Source organism: Monodon monoceros, unplaced genomic scaffold (genome assembly GCF_005190385.1).
Source record: "Monodon monoceros isolate NGI ecotype Baffin Bay Population unplaced genomic scaffold, NGI_Narwhal_1 Super_Scaffold_11, whole genome shotgun sequence".
Lineage (NCBI taxonomy): Eukaryota > Metazoa > Chordata > Mammalia > Artiodactyla > Monodontidae > Monodon > Monodon monoceros.
The window spans coordinates 120,270,111-120,293,556 of NW_021703767.1; the positions used below are offsets into that span (position 1 = coordinate 120,270,111).

The 23,446-nt window shown below is 39.3% G+C and overlaps 1 protein-coding gene across 1 annotated transcript in view; it reads right to left on the bottom strand.

Annotated features, from left to right (window-relative positions):
• Positions 1-23,446, bottom strand: part of PLS1 (plastin 1) — a 105,231-nt gene that overhangs the window by 38,002 nt on the left and 43,783 nt on the right. The window contains exons 2-4 of the mRNA XM_029215411.1: positions 11,327-11,432; positions 6,334-6,497; positions 4,373-4,502 (exon numbers count right to left, since the gene is read on the bottom strand). Coding sequence (XP_029071244.1) covers positions 4,373-4,502; positions 6,334-6,497; positions 11,327-11,396 — 364 coding nt within the window. The 5' untranslated portion in view covers positions 11,397-11,432. The remainder of the gene's footprint in view (positions 1-4,372; positions 4,503-6,333; positions 6,498-11,326; positions 11,433-23,446) is intronic.

A 23,446-nucleotide genomic window follows, 5' to 3' on the forward strand; every position in this document is an offset into this window, starting at 1 on the left:
CACACACACACACACACACACACACACACACACACACACACACACACTCATATATGCCGGGGGGGAAAATACAAGAAACAAATAACCACATCAATAAATTCCACCTGCCCCCCAAAAAACTTTCATAGAGTTGTGATTTGGAACTTACAACAGAAATACTAGTTTTAATCAAGAGTTATTTGAATGCAAAGCGAGAGAGAGGCACGGACATATATACACTACCAAGCGTAAGGTAGATAGCTAGTGGGAAGCAGCCGCATAGCACAGGGAGATCAGCTCGGTGCTTTGTGACTGCCTGGAGGGGTGGGATAGGGAGGGTGGGAGGGAAGGAGACGCAAGAGGGAAGAGATATGGGAACATACGTATATGTATAACTGATTCACTTTGTTATAAAGCAGAAACTAACACACCATTGTAAAGCAATTATACTCCAATAAAGATGTAAAAAAAAAATTTAAAAAGGGCCATCCGAAAAAAGTGTAAAAACCAGAAAGGCAGGACAGGCCATGGAGAACAGGGAGCCTTGTTACCCTGATGGGTGGGATGTAAATTGCAAACAGCCACTCTGGAGAAGTGTATGGTGTTTCCTAAAACATCTAAAATACAGAGCTAGAGAGCATAGGGCACTTCCACTCATGGGCGTATATCTTGAGAAAAATAAAAATCAACAAGACACAGCCACCCCAAAGTTTAGGGCTGCTCTGTTTACAAGAACCTCGACTTCGGTACACCTTAAATATCCCAGGAAAGAGAAAAATGGATAAAGAAGTTGTTGGTACTTATGTACAATGGAATATCACTCAGCCATGAAATCGATGTCATAAGGCCAGTAGCAGCATGAGTGGATTTAGGTATGATGATTCTAAGTGAAATAAGCCACACAGAAAAAGAAACTTATCATGAGATATCACTTATAGAGGGAATGTAAACATGGCTACACATGAACTGAATTACAAAGCAGAACAGAGTCTCACATTTAGAAAACACACTTATGCCTGCTTAAGGGGAAAGGTGAGGTGGTGTGATGCATAAAACCAGAGTTTGAAATTAGCACAGATACCGTTCCATAAATCAAATATGTAATAGACAAGACCTACTCCTTGCTCAATGAAGTGGACTCAACACCCCCTATTCACTGCAGAGGAATATATCAGACTAGTAAGAATCTTAAAACCTATGTGTTGGTATGTCTCCGCAAGAGAATCAAGTGTGTGTAGAGCGGCATAAACACAGCAGTGAAAATCAGCTAAACCCCATTATAAAAATAAATTAAAAAAAAAAGTTATTTGAATGAATAAAATAGCTCCATTTCTGTAGAATTTCTATTATAAGAAATGAAGACCCAACGCAGCCAAAAATAAATTTATTTTAAAAATAATAAAAAGTAAAAAAAAAGAAAACTGACACATCTAGATACCAGTCCTACTCTCAGCCATCTTCATCCTCAACTTCTCAATCCATGGCTTCCAGCATAAAAACAGTGATCTTTAGGCAGAAAAAATTGTTGGGCTATGCAGTGGGGAAAATAGGAAGGAACTTAAAGGAAAAATGGTCTACTGCCTCATTATTATTATGTAAATATAAAAATGATTTAACAATATAAAACTTAAAGGAAAATAATTCCCATTTCCATCACAGGGTAGCTGGCCTTTCTCTTTATTGCCCCAATTCCTAGAACTAGGTAATTTTCCTAAGGGCATATTTGGTAGATACCCCCAAATTCAATCCAACACACACACACACAATCAATAAAGACACAAACATTTACTTCTGTAGGTATCATTATGTGCCTTCTTATCTTCTTACCTCACTATACATACCTGCTTAGGGACTTAGAATCTAGGGATTTAAAGATCACTAAGATACTGTACCTCTCATCAAGGAATTTTTAGGGTAGTGATAAGATAAAACAGATATACGAAGAAATGTAACTAAAGGGAAATGAACATACCACAAGAGTGATAATAAGTAATGTTTCAGGGAATTTAAGGAAAGAATCATTTCTCATTAGGTTGATCAAGAAAAGGCTTTATGGAGAAGGTACTATTTGAAAGATAGATATTTAATAGGTGTAGATGGTCAGGGAAAGGAAATGTGTTCCAGGTATAGGAACCAGGAATGAGATACCACTTCCCAACTACTGGATGGCTGTAATAAACAAAATAGACAATAACAAGTGTCGACGAGAATGTGGAGGAATGGGAACTTTCATACCTTGCTCGTGGGAATGTAAATGTGTGGCCACTTTGGAAAACAGTTTGGCAGTTCTTTAAAATGTTAAACATAGAGTTGCCAAAAGACCACTCCTAGGTATATACCTAAGAGAATTCAAAGCATATGTCCACACAAAAAATGTGTACACTAATGTTCATACAGAATTATTCATAATAACCAAAAAGTGGAAACAACCCAAAAATCTATCAGCTGATGAAAGGATAAACAAAACGTGATATTAGCCATAGAACAGAAATTATTCAGCAATAAAAAAGAATGAAGTACGATACATGCCACAACATGAATGATACTTGAAAATATTATGTCAGGGAAGAAGCCCGTCAAGTGAAAGGCCACTACTGTATAATTTCATTTACATGAACTTTCCAGAATAGGCAAATCTATACAAATAAAAAGTAGATTAATGGTTGCCAGAGCCTGGGGGGAGGGGGAAATGGGGAGTGGCTGCTAATGAGCATGGGGTTTCTCTATGGAGTAATGAAAGTGTTCTAAAATTACAGGGTGCTAATAACTGTACAACTCTGAATATATTAAAAACTACTGAACTATACTTTCAAAGGATGAATTTATGGTATCTCAATTACATCTCAAATAAAGCTGTTTTTTTTTTTTTTTTTTGGCGGTTCTCGGGTCTGTCACTGCTGTGGCCTCTCCCGTTGCGGAGCACAGGCTCCGGACGCACAGGCTCAATGGCCATGACTCACGGGCCCACCCACTCTGCGGCATGTGGGATCTTCCAGGGCTGGGGCACAAACCCGCGTCCCCTGCATCGTCAGGCGGACTCCCAACCACTGCGCCACCAGGGAAGCCCAAGCTGTTCTTTTTTTAAAAGCCATTAAATGTTCTGTATCTGGTTCTAAATAATGGTTACATGGGTGTATTCATAGGTTAAAAAAATCCTCCCATTATACTTAAGAATAGGGCACTGTATGCACTTTACTCTGTGCATCTTGTACCTCAATAAACAAGCTAAAAAAATAATCTACGGTGATAGACATCAGAAAGTGGACAGTTACTGTTAGAGGCAAGAGGGAGGCACTCAGGTGATAGAAATGTTGTGTTCTGATCTGGTTGGCAGTTGCATGAATGCAGCTACATGATGTATACACATGTGAAAACTCATTGAGCTGTACATGTAAGATCACAGTACTTTGCTAAATGCATATGATACCTTAATAAAAAGTTTTTTTTTTTTTAATGGAGAAGCCATTTCATTAGAATGGACAGGCAGAAATAGAGTTAAGGAGTAAGTACCTTTCAAGAAATAGAGTTATAGACCACTGCCTTCCCCACTACACTTCCCTGGTGGGAAAAAGTTAGGAAAATATATACAATGCGTAGGAGAAGTGTGAGTATACTGTTAGAGGAAAATCCATTTAGAAAGGAAGAGAACCAAGAGGATAATTAACAAATTCAGATCTCAAAGGAAGAAAGAGGGGGGAAAGTTAAAGTGAGTTTTTTATCAAAAATTTTGAAAGCATAGTTCTAATTATGTTAACATGAACAAAAGGAACTTGGCCAAAGGTTTTTAGGCATCTTGATCCTGAGGAGCAAGCTTAGCATGGGGCAAGCCATCTCCTCTTAGGAGTTAATGTGACTCTGGATTTCCCACTGGGCAACAATCCAGTGATCCTATCAGATCAAGCAAATCAGGTGCTGTGCTCTACCAGTCATTTGGTTGCTTGATAAAAGATGAATCAGGAATCTCAGTTCCCCAAAATGGAAAGTCCTTGCAATAAACCTCTCCACCATCCCTAAAATAGGTCTAAAGTAAACTCATCTCACGGGTCAGGATGAAAAATCCATTCCAAGGTCATGATTAAACACATTCAGTGCTGAAATATAAATAACTTCTACTTTGCTGTTTCTAATTCTGTTATCCACTGTTCCTGACACATAGTAAAAACTCATTTATTATTACTTATCATAAATTCTAGGATTTTTCATTCTGACACCTCTGAAATTATGATACATTTCAAATCTGATGGCACTTTATAATTTAGTCTCAGTTTCCCTCAAGGACACATAAAACAATGGTGCGAATTACAGTAAATGGCATCTTAGATTTGATGACATACAGGACTTGTTGAATGAACCAATAACTGAAAGATTAAATTTGGAGCAGGTGGTCGGTTACCTGAATAAGAATGCTGTGTGCCCTCACTGGAAATGGATGAAGTTCCTCCAATAGCAGTAATCCCTTCTCTCTTGTTAATTATTTTTCTGAATGTTTTGCTGATATCTTTGCTTTTCAACTCTTGCATTAGCTGCAATGGGAGAGAAGTAAAATTGACTCTTGATTAAATAACCATTAAAATCCGTGCAACGTAAAGGATAGTTATTTATTCGGAATGACATCAAAATAAATACTAATCAGTTGTTCTTGCACTTATTGCTTGTGTAGACAGATAACTCTCATGTCATTTTATAACAACACAAAATGGACAAATGTTTGCACCCCAACCTATAATTAAACTCAAAGTGTACACACTGAAATTGTTCGCCTAGACTTGCCATGGTCTTTTGTACTAAAAACTAAAGAATAACTAGCTACATGATGAAGATTTTAAAATGCCTTAACAAAGATATTATCCCATCTGAACAGCTCAAACGTATACATGTTAAAGTCAAGAAGTCAGCTTTTGTTGGAAATTACACAGGCGTAGAGAGAAACGCCCTCTGTCAGGCCCTCTGTCACTGGCTACCCTAGAGCCTGGATAAACTGAATTCAATCAGTTCTCCATGCAGCAGACAAAGTGAGTTTTAAAAAATGCAAATCTGATCATGTTAATTCATACTCTATTCCACTGGCTTCCTACTGCTCTTAGGATAAAAACAAAAATCCTACAAGACCCTGATGACCTGACTCACTTCTCTAGCCGCATTCCTAACCCTTAGCATCACAGCTCCAGCCACACTGATGTTTTTTTCAAGTGCTTGAGAGCATTCACCACCCCTAAAGGCACAGAGGCTCTACACACGCTGTTACCTCTGCCTGCCTTGCACAGTACTCATTTCCCCCACCTGCCCCTTTTATCTGTTCCTTCAGATCGCAACTCAGTCTTCACAGCTTCAGGGACAGTCTTCCATTTCCCTGAATCTCTGAGTTCCCTAACCTCCCCACCAAATTCACTTCCTCCTACTACAAACTTTCAAGGGACCTGTCCTGCTCTGTCACAGCATTTATCACAGTTATCTTTTATCCATCTGTGTGATTCCATCTTCCCCTCCACCTGTAAACTCCATGAAAGCTGGAGCTACATCTCTTTTTGTTCATCACATTACTCACAGTGCCTGAGTTCCTGGCAAGAAAGGAGCTCAAATATTTGCCAGATGAATAAAGAATGCAAAAGCAGACAATTTCTATTTCATAAATATTTATTCAATTATATTAGTGAATAAATTAGTTCATTAACTTTCATATGAAAAACACAGTCATGGTGGTGTTGATGGAAGGTAGTGACAGCTCTTCCTCAACCACCAGCTGCCAATGGCAACTCAGTCATCTCTCTCAGCCTGAGAGGTTTGAAATACCTGATACACAATATTCAGTTCTATTTTTCTTTTATTGGTGGAGTCATATATTATTTTGCATCTTCTTCAGTTCCCTGAGTCTCAAGGTAGTTTAATAATGAAACCACAGTTGGCATCAAAATTCACCCGGTGGCTTTACCAAAACTGAAGATATAACCAATCACAAGGAAACAACCGGTTTCTAGGAGGTATATCTTCCATACCTTAGCTATTTCAGTTACAAAAAAATATTCCACTTCTCAAGACCAAGTACTAAGATACGAAAATATTCTGCATACGGAGATAGTCAATAAGCATTTAAATTCATCTGTAGTTTTAGTAGGGCATGAAAGATTATTATCTAAACCTGACTTCAATTCCAACAATTTGAGAATAATTTTTTCCTTTGTTTTATGAATTATCTGTGGAAATTATTGTTGTTATTGTTATCATCATCATCACCACTTTAAAGCAGTGCATTATCTGGTCTCTGAAGCCAGATTTAACCAAAGAGAGCAATGACATTACTGAAATTCTGCTTGAAGCAAAACAATCAGTAGCCAGGAGAGCAATTAGATTACTTACTGACACAAACTCTTCGAAGCTGATTTTCCCATCTTTGTTGTTGTCAGCAACTGCTAGAATTTTCTCCACAATTTCGCGAACCTTGTAGCCAGGCAGAGGAAGGCTTGCTTCCTTAAACAGGTCCTGGAGTTCATAGTCACTGACATACCCGCTGTTGTCAATATCTAAAAAGATAAATTATGAGCTATCAAATATCACTTGTACCCTGTTGGAGATCTGCACTCAGAAGGCTGTTTGGGGACTTCCCTGGTGGTCCAGTGGTTAAGAATCCGCCTTCCAGCGCAGGGGACGCGGGTTCGATCCCTGCTTGGGGAACTAAGATCCCACATGCCACAGGATAACTAAGCCCGCGTGCTGCGACCACTGAGCCCACGCACTCTGGAGCCCACGCACCACAACTAGAGAGAAGCCTGCATGCTGCAATGAAGAGCCTGCGTGCTGCAACTAAGACCCAACGTAGCCAAATAAATAAATATTAAAAGAAAAAAGAAGGCTGTTTGGGAGACTCACAGGCAGGCAGAACATTTCAGGTTTGTTTCACAAGTGGCAGTAATCCTTTCTCCTACACCTGAATTGTACAAGGTATACTATATACTTTACCCAAAAAATTCATATTTAATGAACTTTACCCCCATAGATTTAGGGCTACCATATGTATTTTAAGTGTATAATAAGGACATTGTGCTGACAGAAGAAAAACTCAGGTTTAGCACATGACTAAGTTTCAAAGAATTAAGCATGGGGAGGTCTCAGATATCTAGAAGAAATATAGCAGCATCGGTCATAGGGGAACACCCACCCAGACTTTGACTTCTTTATGTAATTTACGAAATGGAAATCTGGTCCCACATTCCATATAAAATATGTGCATCATGTAAAATACACATAAGGCACTTTTGGTGTACATTTCACTTGGTGACAGTTCTGTTTCACTTGTCAATAATTCACTGCTTCTTCATTAGGTATTTATGATACCATTATGTAGGCCAAATGATGCTTGATGTCATTTTGAGATTAAGTGTTCAAGAAATAATTTCACACCTACATTTGGACTTTTGGAAATAGGTTTCCAGGTGTTTTCACATCATCACTGAGATACCCTTCCCTGGGTTTTCCCTAGAGACTGGATATCAATTCTTGACACAGAACAAAGGCAACACAAAACACTTCTGGCCAGAGTTGGCAACAGGGCTTTGGATTGTTTGGTTAGTTGCCTGGATCCACCTTGTATAGGCTCTCTTTACTCATCTGGTAGTAGTTGCTTTGTTTCCTATATTTCTCTTTCCTCTCAGTATAAGAGCTATTAACACTAAAACTGAATGAATTACAAGACAGAAACTTTTCTTTTAAACTCTCATACACAAGTTTTAGAATTAATACTGTTCAGAATGATGAAAAATTTCTAAACTAGAATCTACCAAGAACCAAAATAGTGCTATAATCTCAAAAGGAAGCTAAATTGCTTGAAATTGCAATAATTGCTTTCTTTGAATTTAGAGTAAAATCTCATTATTTAGTACATCACCAGTTCAGAATTGTTTCCTATAACTCTGAAATAGACAAATAGACTAGGCAGACTTACTGCCTAACAGCACTGTGGTGGGGAATATTTAAAAATAAACAAGATCAAGAAAAAGTTACTTACATGCTATCTGTCATGCTAAACTATCATTAAGAGTTAGGGCTCTGAAGATGGACAGATCTGTGTGCTTAAATCTCAGCTCCATCCCTACAACCTCTGTGGTTTGGGTGTGACATGACAAGAAATAATAAATACCACTTAATGTGCACATATTCTGTGCCAAGTGATTTGTTAAGAATTTGACTTATCTAATGAAATCCTTACAACTTTGAGGTAGTTAATAATATTATTTTAATTTTAAAGATGAGGAAATCAAGCCTTAAGATAAATAGCCATAAAATCACAGTTTAAAAAGAGACAAGACTTTCCTACAACTCAACAACAGAACAACAAGCAACCTGATTTAAAAATGGGCAAAAGACTTGAATAGACATTTCTCCAAAGAAGACATACAAATAGCCAGTAAGCACATGAAAAGATATTCAACATCACTAATCATCAGGGAAATGCAAATCAAAACCACAATGAGATATTTTATACTCACGAGGATAGCTGTTGTAAAAACAAACAAACAAAAACAGAAAGTAATAATCATTGGCATGGATTTGAAGAAATTGGAACCCTTGAGCATTGCTGGTAGGAGTTAAAACGGTGCAGCCACTGTTGGAAACCACTTGGTAGTTCCTCAAAAAAATTAAACAGAATTAAATTATCCAGCAATTTCACTTCTGAGTATATACCAAAAATAACTGAAGAGAGAGACTTGAACAGATATTTGTACACCCATGTTCATAGTAACATTACTCACAATAGCCAAAACGGTAGAAACAACTCAGAAGCCCATCAACAGATGAGTGGATAAACAAAATGTAATAGAGACATACAGTGGAATGTTATTCCATCTTAAAAAGGAAATTCTGACACATGCTACAACACAGATGAACCCTGAAGACATTATGCTAAGTGAAATAAGCCAGTTACAGAAAAACAAATATTATATGATTCCACTTATATGAGCTACCTAGAGTAGCCAAATTCACAGAGACCAAAGTAGAATGGTGGTAACCCCAGGGGGCAGGCATGTGGGGGAGGTGGATTGTTGAGGAGTTAGTTTTTAATGAGTATAGTTTCAGTTTGGGAAGATGAAAAAGTTCTAGAAATAGATGGTGGTGAAAGTTGTATACCAATGTGAATCTACTCAATGCCAACAAACTGTACACTTGAAAATGGTTAAAATGGTAAATTTTATGTTATGTATATTTTACCACAATTGGGGAAAAAAAGACAAATATTTTAACCTCTCACTTCTCCCTAGAGACCCAAAAATATCCCATCTAGCAAGGTTGGATGGGCATGTCCCTCTGCCTCTGAGAAAAGTTGTTTGGTACAAATTAGCAGAGGATTACTGAGTTCATGAGTAAAAATTTATCTTATACATAAAGTAAGGAAGTATAAATTCTGCTAGTGTTAGCACTTCCCTCACACAGAGCAAATCATCTTGCTGTCAGAACTGTTCCATCAATGAATTATTTATTCAAAATATCATTAAATAAATATTGCAAGATTATATGTCCATGAGATATAAAGATTAAAGTTGGTGTGTGAAATAGAACTAATTCATTCATTTTACTAAGACCGAGGTAGCACTTTTATTCAAGCTGCCAAACTGTACCTATAAAATAATGAAAAATACCAAACTAGGAGATATATTTTTATTACTTCCTCTGTTTCAATGCTTGAAATGAGCAGAACATTTCAATAATTGCCCAATTTTTGTCTTGGAAAGACACTGTGCACTGCATACAATACTCCATAAAATTTATTTTTAACAATAACTTTTTAGAAATCATGCAATGCTCTACTGCCTGCAAAATAACGAGCCTAAGGCGGCCACCGTGTGGACTGTATTCTGAAGGTCTGAGTTACTCTGGAAACAGCTGTGCAGGGAGAAGTGGAAAGGCCCAGAGATTTGTAGAATTCACTTTATCTCATAGCAACAGTTTGTAAGTCACGAGCTTCCTGAGAACTTTACTCATTGTTTTTTTCAGAGACAGCTTTATTTTTTAAAACTTAAATCTTTCTTTCTTTATCTTGATCTCTGAAACTTCTGCACTGCATTTCACTTACATTAATTTCAGCCATTATTCACTAGGTTTGTGAGAAATCTAGGCACAAGACCAACTGTGATCATTCCATCCTCCCTGGTCTACCCTCTGACTCTGCTTTCCAGAGTGCTCTAATGCACCAGCAAAGGAGCCCATTGAGGCAGGGGCAAGGTTGAGGGTGTTACCATCTCAATCTCTATTCACTACACTCACCTTTCCCTAGGTTCACCTTTCACTTGCACACATGTACAGACTAGAGCAAAAGATGGTATTCATACTCTCATGGTTTCCTAAAAGCAAAATGCAGAAGAATCGTGATCTGACAGAGGCCGGGGGAATTTTTTGGAAGAAAAAGACAAAGCTGTCAAAATGATGTCGTAAAGACAAAACACTGAATGGCTTTAAAAGTGAAAGAAGAAATATAAGAGGTGTGGCCTTTAAAAGCAACACTAAGCTTTTTAAATTATGCATGAGGGAGAAGGAAAATAAGACATATGGCCTTTAAAAATTATATCAAGGGCTTCCCTGGTGCCACAGTGGTTAAGAATCCGCCTGCCAATGCAGGGGACACGGGTTTGAGCCCTGGTCTGGGAAGATCCCACATGCCGCAGAGCAGCTTAGCCCGTGCACCACAACTACTGATCCTGCGCTCTAGAGCCCGTGAGCCACAACTACTGAGCCCGCATGCTAAAACTACTGAAGCCCGTGTGCCTAGAGCCCGTGCTCTGCAACAAGAGAAGCCACTGCAATGAGAAGCCTGCGCATTGCAACAAAGAGTAGCCCCCACTCGCCACAACTAGAGAAAGCCTGCACGTAGCAACAAAGACCCAATGCAGCCAAAAAGAAAAAAATTAAATAAATGTTTTAAAAGATTTTTAAAAAATAAAATAAAAACTATATCAAGATTTTAAAATATTCTGCATGAAGGCAAAATGTGTTATTGTTCGTGACAAACACATGGAGGCCAGAGTTCAGCTTACAGACAAGGAAGTGTTTCTATATTTTCTCTGTAATGAGAAGATCATGTTAAGCATATTCAGTTACACTGTCATTCATTAACCTGGTGTATTCTCTGCAAAGAAATGATCAAAGAATTCAAAGTCCAATTCTCCTAGAAATTCAAGCCAGTCTTAGTCTATCTTTCAGAAAGAAAGAAAGAATCCAGTGAAACCCAGATGGGAAAAAAAAAAAGAATAAATCTGGGGGTTAAGGGGTGGTGGTGAAGCAATAGAAGGTATTGTTCCATTCCTGGAAGGCTGGTATCAAGCAGAATAGTCACTGTGTATTTAGTTTTTCTCAAGCATACCTATTTTATTAAATGCTTCTTGTAGTTCTTCCAGCTCCTCCCGAGAAATGGTGGTGGTGCTGTTCTCCATCTCTGAGTAGGAAAGACTACCTTCAGGTCTTTATATCTAGGAAAAGCAATGTTAGAAAAAGAACGTTAGCCCTCTGGAAACATTTACGTAAGCAGTAACAGAGGACACAGGCAGTAAAATATCTAGAAGAAATCACCTGAGAGGTCTGGCTGACAAGAAACAACTAGGAATAGATCCCCTGATAATACTCTTTCCCAGCACAGGTGAGCCAGACAATAACTGAGATTCAGTAAAGGGAAGAAACACCGGTTTTCCACACCCTGTGCTTATCCAGGGCATAGGCATTTCTCAATGGTTTGTATAATTTTCATTTACATTTGACCCACTGTTTCAGTAAAAGAAGCATTTCAAGTTGAGGAAAGTATAGCATTTAAAAATATAAAGGGTGTGGTTGGAAAGTAAAATTTTAGGACATGAATAATGTCCACAAAAAGAATAAAGTTAGAGCTGGATCATCTTGGATGGAGCTTGTGGCTCTAATGTTTAACTTTACAGCATTCAACCATTGCCACCTCCTTTCCCTTTCCCTGTGCTAGGTCTTTCCCAGATCTGCAGGGCCCTTCTTACTCTGAGCAGGTGAGACAAACTAAAACAAACAAACGAACAAAAATGATGTAAAACTGGGTTGTAAGAAAAGCAAGCACGTGATATTCATTATAGAAAATAATTGGTAGCAAAGGCCCAAATCAGAAATTTTAAATTAGCCACAATCCTACTATCCAGAAATATCAACTAGTACATTTTGTTATCTACATCTTTCTGGTTTGCTTTTCAAATGCACCTGTACCTTTACTGCGGGGTGAAAATCTGAGTATATTATAATTTTTTGTACTACTACATTGTATGTATCAACATAATATTTAATGGCCACATAGTACTATGTCATAACTTATTTGGTAAATCCCTTGTTTCATGGTATTTGCATTGCTTCCAATTTTGCATTATAAACAAATGCTACAATGAACATCCTTACAGATAAAGCTCTATACAGATCCATGTTTATTGCTGTAGATAAATATTTCAAGATGGAATTACTTACTTTTTTTTTTCTTTTGGCTGTGCCACACGGCTTACGGGGATCTTAGTTCCCTGACCAGGGATTGAACTCGGGCTGAGACAGTGAAAGTGCCGAGTCCTAGCCACTGGACCACCAGGGAATTCCCAAGAATTACTTACATTTTTAACGCTTCTAATATATAGCAGAACAACTCATTTTTAAAATGACTTCATGGTTTGACTATTCAATGTAAAGTTATAGATGAATACAAATCATGTATTCCTCTTAAACACACCTAATTACATTAAAGTTATACATATTTCAGAAAGTAAGTGAAAATGAGCGTTTTATAAGATAATAAGAACTGAAGCTAAGCAGGAAATTCTCTTTTTTTACACACATATTTATATAAGAGGTTCAACATCATCCCTGAACATTCCTAATTTGGGGGTTAAGCACATATTTTTTTAAATTATTATTATTTTTTTATTATTATTTCTGGGTGCATTGGGTCTTCGTTGCTGCTCGAGGGCTTTCTCTAGTTGCAGCGAGTGGGGGCTACTCTTTGTTCTGGTGCGCAGGCTTCTCATTGAGTTGGCTTCTCTTGTTGCAGAACATGGGCTCTAGGTGCATGGCCTTCAGTAGTTGTGGCATGCGGGCTCAGTAGTTGTGGCTTGCGGGCTTATTTGCTCCGCAGCATGTGAGATCTTCCCAGACCAGGAATTGAACCCATGTCCCCTGCATTGGCAGGTGGATTCTTAACCACTGAGCCACCAGGGAAGTCCCAGCACATAATTTTTTTTTTCTTTTTTTTTTTTGCGGTACGCGGGCCTCTCACTGTTGTGGCCTCTCCCGTTGCGGAGCACAGGCTCCGGACGCGCAGGCTCAGCGGCCATGGCTCGCGGGCATGTGGGATCTTCCCCGACTGGGGTACGAACCCATGTCCCCTGCATCGGCAGGCAGACTCCCAACCACTGCGCCACCAGGGAAGCCCTGCTCATTTTTTAATTAGGTTGTTTTGGGTTTAAATGGAATTCTTACTTCCTGGATGCAATTTCTTACATGTCAGCATTAAATACATGTCCACGTTTTTATTGAATTCTCACTGTTACAATGTTTTACTGTATTTAATACTATTTACAGGCATACTCATTTTGTGTTGAAAGAGATGACAAAATCCTTTTAGGATTTTTAAGGATAACCCCCAGTCTGCAAAATGCTAATTCTGTCATGGCTGTCTTTGACTCTCTGTGGTTTTGGATATCCTGCATATCCTTTCCCATATTCAAAATGGTTTCTATCCCTTGTCTCAAAGTTTTAAAAATAGTGCTCCAATTTTAGCATTCGCACTCCACAGAAAGGCTGCAAATTAACAGTCCTTGTGTTGACCTTGCATTTGAAATGATAAATATGCCTGGAGTTCTATTCTTTGCTCAAGCCTGTTCAAATGTATGTCACTTGTTAATTACATAAAATATTTTTATTCTCCCACAATCAGATAAAATCAGCACATAAACGTAGTGAAAAAACAATTTACCTAAATGATATTATTTCATAAGGATAAAGAAGTTTATAGCATTATACAAGTCCTTTAGTATTTAAATGAGAAAAATACAGAACAATCTTTAAGATATATTCTTAAAAGAAGAAAGCAAGATGCAGAAGAATAAGTATGGTTGGCGGAAGGGGAGCTGTATCAGTTGTGTATTTATAAAAGCATTTCCAGAAGGATACAGAGAAAGGTAACAGTGATTGCCTCTCGAGGGAAAATGGGGGATTGGAGGCACAATGATAAAGGGGCTTACTTTTCATTATGTATATTTTTAACTTATTTTTTAGACTATAAGCCTACCAAAATCAAAAATAACTGAAAAACAATAGAAGTAATAGTGGTAAAACACTGGAAAAAAATAAAATAAATACTAGTGGTCTGAAAGTATACACTATTGAACACTGACAGATAATAAGATTAGTATATACGTACCTATATCTATATGTTACAATTTTAAGTAAGAGCACCTATATTTCCATACAAAGCAAAATACTATGATTAAAATAGCAAAGTAATTTATAGCCTTCCACAAAGGCATGACGATTTAGCAGTAGAATGGTTAATGGAAAATATATTACCTCTTTTATACGTGTAGACTCTGCATAAATATACAATATCAATATTTTTCTAAGGTTTTGCAAAATTATAATATTAGGATTCTTCAGAAACTAAGTACAGTATATAGTCTGCCTTAACAAGCATGGTTTTTTTGGCTGCTCTGCGCAGCATGCAGGATCTTAGTTCCCTCATCAGGGATTGAACCTGCACCCCCTGCATTGAGAGCATGGAGTCCTAACCACTGGATCACCAGGGAAGTCCCAACAAGCATTTTTACATAGCACAATAAACTTATCGGGAGCAATATACACTGTTGGCTGAGAAAATATTTGATATGTAAAAGACTGTTACATGATCCCCAAATAAATTGCTTACTATGATATTTTTCCATGGAAAAATGTTTCTGCTACAGTAAGAAGCACTGACGTTTAAAAACTTTATGGACGAGAATTAAATTTTCAAAGTATTATGTTAAAATTTTAGAAGAGGGCTTCCCTGGTGGCGCAGTGGTTGAGAGTCCACCTGCCGATGCAGGGGACACCGGTTCGTGCCCCTGTCCGGGAAGATCCCACATGCCGCGGAGCGGCTGGGCCCGTGAGCCATGGCCGCTGAGCCTGCGCGTCCGGAGCTTGTGCTCTGCAACGGGAGAGGCCACGGCAGTGAGAGGCCCCAAAAAAATTTTAGAAGAAAAGCTCAATGACCCTATAACTAGTATCCCCATATTTATTTTTCCTATTACTCCCAGACTTAGGTGATTAATGCACTGACTAAATGCTTTGTGTCCATTCTCACTTACTCCTCACCACTCCATGAGGTAGGTACTGTCCTCATTTTATAATTGAGAAAGGGATGCTTCATAGGATTGAGTAACTTTCTCAAGGTCCCAAAGTGAATAACTCTCATTGTCTCCTAACTAAGTTATGGCAGAACCTGACTGTCTCATTCCTGCTTCTAGGCCAATATGCTCTGCAGCCTCCCCCATATAATCTGACATCAAATCATAAAAACATGTCAATATGTGTTTGTACAATAATCACACAATATATGAAGCATATATTATATACCTGTGAAATAAGAATTTGCATTTTAAAAGAAATCAGCTTCTGTAAAATTCTTTGTAAAGTTTTGGGGAAAACATTCTAGCTAGATCAACTCATTTTTATTTACCACATAACTTGTCGGTCCTGAAACACTGTAGAATACACAGTTACTAGAATTCACTTTGTAGTTTTAGAAATGAAGAACACATCACTAACAGGTACCCAAACACTGAAACACACATACCTGGATGCCTGATACAGCTCAGAGCATAGTTTTCCAAAGTCAGTCCTGAAAGATGCAGCCCAGAGGTGGCCAGGATCACTGACCAGAGATCCACCAACAGGGCAGGTTATGCTGAATTCTCTAGACAGGTACATCTTCCCATGGATTTTGACATGTGCCCTATACATCTTCAATAATTTCAACTCTGCTTTCCTCCTCTGCTTTTTTTTTTAGCCCATATAATTTTAAGTAAAACCTTCTTTCACCAATTAAAGCCCCTTTTTTCCCCTCTCCTAATCCTCAAGTGTACCTGACACAACCAAACATAAATTTGGAAAGTTAAGAAAGTATATTCTAAAAATGAACTTTTTAATTTAGATGAAATTGGATCTCATCTTTTCTCCTCCCTCAAATTTCTAACTTCCTTGAACCTTTAAAAGCTTTACCAAAATTAGTCTAAGTAGCCCTTTACGATTGGCAGGATCTAAAGCTCTTAGGACAGTTTCAAAGAAAAAGGCATTAGAAACAACCCTGAGACCAACAAGAGTTTGATGCCTTTCTACCAATCCCAAAGGTCCCAACTTCGAGGGATCAAAGCTGTATTTCCTGGTACCTTTTGGCTTCCCGGCTATTCTGCTTTCCCTCCTCCCACTGTGGTCCTAGACCGGGACACCTGAGATTCTGAGTTCTCCAGGGAACCACTGGCCCAGGGCAGGCAGCCTTCCCCCAGCCCATTCTCCAAAATTCCCTTCTTCCCTTCTTCCCCCTTCTCTAGTCTTAAAAACAATAATGGCAAATATTTAGAGAGGACTTTCAGTGGGGCTGGAACTATGCCAACTTCCTCACACACATGAGCTCACCATTTATCTGTTCCTCTGATGGAACAAGCATCCTCCCTTCAAATGTAAATTAGAGGCCTACAAAGATTAGGTAACCTGCCCAAGGAAGGTAGACAAAATAAAAGATTCAAAATCAAATCTGTTGGGCTTCCCTGGTGGTGCAGTGGTTAAGAATCTGCCTGCCAATGCAGGGGACATGGGTTCAAACCCTGGTCCGGGAAGATCCCACATGCCGCGGAGCAACTAAGCCCATGCACCACAACTACTGAGCCTGCACTCTAGAGCCTGTGAGCCACAGCTATTGAACCCACGTGCCACAACTGCTGAATCCCGTGCACCTAGAGCCTGTGCTCCGCAACAAGAGAAGCCACCGCAATGAGACGCCCGCGCACCGCAACGAAGAGTAGCCTCCGCTCACCGCAACTAGAGAAAGCCCGCGCACAGCAATGAAGACCCAACGCAGCTAATAATTAAATTAATTTCTTAAAAAAGAACATAGGGGCTTCCCTGGTGGCGCAGTGGTTGGGAGTCCGCCTGCCGATGCAGGGGATGTGGGTTCGTGCCCCAGTCCGGGAAGATGCCACATGCCGCGGAGCGACTGGGCCTGTGACCCGTGGCCGCTGGGCCTGCGCGTCCGGAGCCTGTGCTCCGCAGCGGGAGAGGCCACAGCGGTGAGAGGCCTGCGTACCGCAAAAAAAAAAAAAAAAAAAAAAAAAGAACATAAAGAAATGTGGTATTTCTTTCCTACCTGATTTTTTATGGCAAAAGCCTTGATGGTGTCTCTCTAGAGAAGTGACCAGGATCAGAGGTTCCAGAGCATTTCAGTACCTCCGGTGAGTAGCAGTTCTACTGGTGTCCTGTCTCCTCCTTCCCTTCTTCACAAACTTAGCTCCCACCACAGCCCTCCTCTTTTCTTTTCACATCCTATATTCAGCTCTCCACTACAAGTTGAAAGATCACAGGTGAAAAATTTAAAAAAAAGAAAGAAAGAAAGGAAGGAAGGAAGGGAGGAAGGGAGGGAGGGAGGGAGGGAGGAAGGAAGGAAGGAAGATAGATCACAGGGTCACTGGAATAAATCACTATGTGAAAAAATTAACAGCTAAGAAATACAAATCAATTGAAGAGTTTTCTTTCTAATTTAAAGGAAACCTGGAAAATATTTTTATCTATCTATAATATTTCCATCAATCTCCTTTTTCAATTACATTTCACAATAGAGAGCTGTGTCATTCATTTTGCAAAAAGCAAACATCATATTCCATATCAACCTGTTAATTTCTTCAAATCAGATTTTCTTTAGTTAACTGGAATGTCCACTGACTCTCTAATATAAGTATGAATTGGGATACCATTGACTTTGTTAAATATTAGTCTCCTATTCTACACACCAGCCTGGAGTGCCCTTTGGACAAAGCAAGTTATTAATGGGTACAGTGTAATTCACATTTTCCCTGAGCATCTTTCTGCTCTGACAGAACGGAGCTCAGCTTTCTCATTCATTCTACAAGGGGCAGCCATGCTAGGTTTCCTATAAAGTGATCAATTTGATCGCCAACAGCCAGGATTTTCCAAGCCCCAAACTATTTTTTTTAAAGGTAATGTTAAAAACAGTTCCCGTTATTCTCAAATAAGCAAAATAATTTCCTAAGTGCCTGCACAATCCTAGAAACATAATTAGGCACCACTATGAAGAGTTCAGACAAGTTTAACACCTGGGATGAAGGGACAGTTGGCTCCGAATTGACTCATTTGTGACCTCTCAAAGGGAGGCCTGGTAATCTCCTGCAAAAACAAACAAAACAAAAAGTAACAATATACTGTTATCTTAATGTTGGGGCTTTTTTCCGCTTCAGTTTTTCCAAGTCTTAACCATTTCATTACTCCCCACACTACCAAGTTAACATGTTCTCTGCCACCTATGCTAAATCCAACAGTCCACTCACTAATGCCCACATCTCCTTAACCCCTCTCACCCGCATTAGATCGCCTCTGTCTTTACCTTGGCTCTTATGTATTATTCACATACACTAATGTATTCTTGATTATGTGTTGTCTTGTAATCGTCACATTTTGCTATTTTATTCTTATTCAACTTCCTAACTTCATTGCTTGCTCTTTGCAGGTAAAAGATACATATTTTCTTCTTTTTATGTTCCCCATGGCCTTACTGTATTATGTACGTAGGGAAAGTTTAGTTAAATTCGTTATCAGGGATATTTCCCTTCACAGAGCAGGGATAGTACTAGGTCAAAAAAGGGCCAAACCAAACAATGGTCAGTGGGAAATGTGCCACCAACAGATGAGTGAAAAGACTGAGAGAGGGCTTCCACACCTCGATAATCAGTCTTCTTCATTCACTCACCTCATTATTTATTCAACAACAACTTATGAACACCTGTTCACTGTGCTGAGTATTAGGGGCACAAAGATGGCACTGGAGTTTTTGAACCCACATGGGTTGAAAATCTTTCAAAATAATCTTTGCCCTAAATCTTGCAAAATAGTTTTTGTCAACTTTTTCCTAATCCTTTCACAAAGGAGTAAATAATATAGCCTCGATTCTTCCCTAGGGGAAACTTTTAAGTGTTACTCTTGCAAACACCAGATAGAGAAATAAAGAAATCCTCCGGCAAAGTAGAGACGAACAGAGAGAACTCGCCTACATCTTGTCCCCACTGCCTCACTGCATGGGCCACCACGATGGTCACCTCCATGACCAGCTGCAGTTAAATTCATCATAGTCCTGTGTATTTGTACACTTGGGCTCTGACTTGGGTTGCCTTCTGAGCATTGGGTGGCTGCTAGAGTTTCCACCAAGACCTTTCTACATCCATTTACTTCAAAGTCCCAGTACGAAGCCCCTAGTAAGGGAGTTTAAATTAATTCATTCAAGTACTCAACAAATAACGTACTATTTGACTGGACTAAGCATGGAGATTTAAAGATGAATAAGAATTAGTTTCTTCTAAAACAACATTCAATGCAATGCTGACCAGGTTCAACTATAAACGCCTGAGAAGTTTAACTAAAACTGATTTTTTTTGATAAATGATATAAAGTAATCTTATGATGACTTCTCTTCAATCAACAAATTAGAATCATCCCCTAATTCATTTGCTGTTTTAATCTGGATTTAAAGGGACCTCCTTGTATACTATATATCACTTATTGTAGGGGTTATTCAGCGTATATCATATATAATCCTGGGTTGGAAGTTTCTAACTGTAGCCAAGGCAACTGTAGTACATGGAATGGCAATATGAGAAGGCTAAAAGAGGTGTGCATGTGTGGGTTTGTGTCTGTGTGCACACGCACGTGTATCTACACACATGCACAAGCAAACATATGCACTGAAGAGAAAATAAGAATGGGAGAAAGAGACAGGGACCAAAGACTTTTGAAGAAAACAAAAACAGAAGTTTTTGGAAAAGCATTTAGCATGTGAAAAATTCATGTAACTCTCCTTCTTCATTAAAGCAAAGTGCAAGTCAGATGTAGGCAAGACCCCAACCAGAATACCTATGTAAAAGCATGTGGTAAGTCAACAAATATTTAGAGTCCAAAAATGGACTAAGACAAAAAGAAAAAAAGTAGATTATACAGAAGGACTTGGAAAAAATAACTTTCCCAAGAACAGACACTGGAAGCTGCTGGCACGACAACTCTGACCTTCCCTACTTTGTGTACGGGATTTGGTCACTCAAGCCCAGAGGTTCAAATGTCATTTGACTTGTGCAGTTGAATGAATAGGTGTGAAGAGTTAGAGTTGCTCACTGAATGGTTAAATCTGCGTGTAAAAAAAAAATTGGTCTCTTCTCACAAGGCCCTTACTCCAGAGTTCTCCCCATTATCCCTGACTAACACCAAACAGGTGCTGACTCAGGTTTGAAACCCAAATACTTAAAGTAGGTACAAGTGCAGAAGTGATAAAGGGATGGCCTAGGCAGAGAGGGACAATGTGCAAAGCTCACCTCCCACCCTGTGCCCTTAGCTCCACCCGGACGGGTACACTAATGGATCCACCACGCCTCAATGGTGTAGACACAGCTCCTCCACTGCAGCCTGTCCAAGGGGCAGGGAAACCTCTGCCCCTTTGTTAGCGAAGCCAAGGTTAATAATATTATTTTAGTTGAGAAATAGGAAACTACATTAAATGTATACCTAAAAGATACAAAGTAGAGTTTATTGATCCAAGCTTAAGTCAAGAATATCCATAGGAGACCGTGATTGGAACCATTTGGAAGTGTGAAACAAAGGGGAGGCCTTAGTCCCCAGTACCCCCCTGAAGCCTCACGCTCTAAGTTCAACATTAAATGAATATAACTAACTTGTAAACTGAGGAAATTACAATCTATGAAGTGGGAATCAGTTCCTCAGGGCCTACTGACCCATGATACCCCATGGTCCCAAGCTCAGCAACACTTCTGCTCTGAAGGCCATGAAAATTCTTCCTGGTTCCTAAAGTCCTAGATGAGGGACGAGGTCCCTATATCCAACTCCCTAGCCTTCACCCCTTTTCCTGATGTTTCCACGATGCCAATCAGGGCTCTAAAAGAGGAAGCCATGGCTGAGCTCCAATGGACTGTTGCCAAGAGGAATCAGGCCAAAGTCGCCTGATCTTCTGATGTTTAAATGGAAGCAGAAATCCATACTTTTATGTGCCATCTGATTTTTAAATCTGGCAAACAATTTGAATTATTATAAACACCAGGGGTGTCTAACTAGAACTCCAGTCTATTAATTTTGGTTCTGTACCTCCCTAATTTTGTTACTTCACTTGGCCTCCCAAAGGGTCTTGGAGGAAATGCTGTGTTTCTCTAGAAACACTTCAAGAAAACTAGCTCATTCTAAGGGCCAGGAAGAAAATATTTAGTCCCTTAATGTGTCAAAACCCAACCTCGGTTATGCACCTCTTACCATATGATCTCAATGAGGGACATTTCCAAGTGTCAGCTCCTCTGAAAGAAGAGGGTCCAACAGGTCAAGAGCCCATCAATCAGATTCCTAGCTCAGGTAACTGGATCTGCCCACCATCCCAGGATCTTTTTCTTCTCGTTCATTATTTACATCCCATCTACTCTCCCCCCACCCCACCCTGACTTTGGACTTCTCTGGCTAAGAAAATTCAACGCACAAGTGTTACCCAAGTTCCTATCATATAATGTTCCAATATCATCAACACTTCAAGTATAATTTTCTCAACATATTTTGTTTTCTTCTCCAGCAACTATTTCTATACTTCTGGTAACAGCACCAATTTTAGTTTTGGGGTTCTACTCATTCCCTATAATCTATCCATGCCATTTGACTGAAGCTCCAGGTCCAAGCCAATCAGCACGTCACACTCTCTGGCCATAGTGATTTGGTTTAGGGATGGCCATATCACCCAGCTGGAGCCAAGAAAACAGAAGGCTTTTGTGGAGCTTTCTGTAACGAGAGTCGCACACACTCCCCTTGACCCATATTCATGAGGATGTAGAGGCCAGAATAGCTGCAGCCATCTTGCCTCCACGAGGAAAGAACCCAGGGCTGAGAAAGAAGCCCAAACCAACACTCAGCAGAAAACAGTGACAATGAGTGAAGAGAAAACCCCACACCTGGCAGGGCTGAGGCTTGAATCCCACCGTGCTAACGCCTTTGTGCTTCTTTAGTTACTTGAAACAATATTTTTTTTTAACATCTTTATTGGAGTATAATTGCTTTACAATGGTGTGTTAGTTTCTGCTTCACAACAAAATGAATCAGTTATATATATACACATGTTCCCATATCTCTTCCCTCTTGCATCTCCCTCCCTCCCACCCTCCCTATCCCACCCCTCTAGGTGGTCACAAACCACCTAGCTGATCTCCCTGTGCCATGCTGCTGCTTCCCACTAGCTATCTACCTTATGTTTGGTAGTGTATATATGTCCATGCCTCTCTCTCGCTTTGTCACAGCTTACCCTTCCCCCTCCCCATATCCTCAAGTCCATTCTCTAGTAGGTCTGTGTCTTTATTCCTGTCTTACCCCTAGGTTCTTAATGACATTTTTTTTTCTTAAATTCCATATATATGTGTTAGCATACGGTATTTGTCTCTCTCTTTCTTACTTACTTCACTCTGTATGACAGACTCTAGGTCTATCCACCTCATTACAAATAGCTCAATTTCGTTTCTTTTTATGGCTGAGTAATATTCCATTGTATACATGTGCCACATCTTCTTTATCCATTCATCCGATGATGGACACTTAGGTTGTTTCCATCTCCGGGCTGTTGTAAATAGAGCTGCAATGAACATTTTGGTACATGACTCTTTTTGAATTATGGTTTTCTCAGGGTATATGCCCCATAGTGGGATTGCTGGGTCATATGGTACTTCTATTTGTAGTTTTTTAAGGAACCTCCATACTGTTCTCCACAGTGGCTGTATCAATTTACATTCCCACCAACAGTGCAAGAGGGTTCCCTTTTCTCCACACCCTCTCCAGCATTTATTGTTTCTAGATTTTTTGATGATGGCCATTCTGACTGGTGTGAGATGATATCTCACTGTAGTTTTGATTTGCATTTCTCTAATGATTAGTGATGTTGAGCATTCTCTCATGTGTTTGTTGGCAGTCTGTATATCTTCTTTGGAGAAATGTCTATCTAGGTCTCTGCCCATTTTTGGATGGGGTTATTTGTTTTTTTGTTATTAAGCTGCATGAGCTGCTTGTAAATTATGGAGATTAATCCTTTGTCAGTTGCTTCATTTGCAAATATTTTCTCCCATTCTGAGGGTTCTCTTTTGGTCTTGTTTATGGTTTCTTTTGCTGTGCAAAAGCTTTGAAGTTTCATTAGGTCCCATTTGTTTATTTT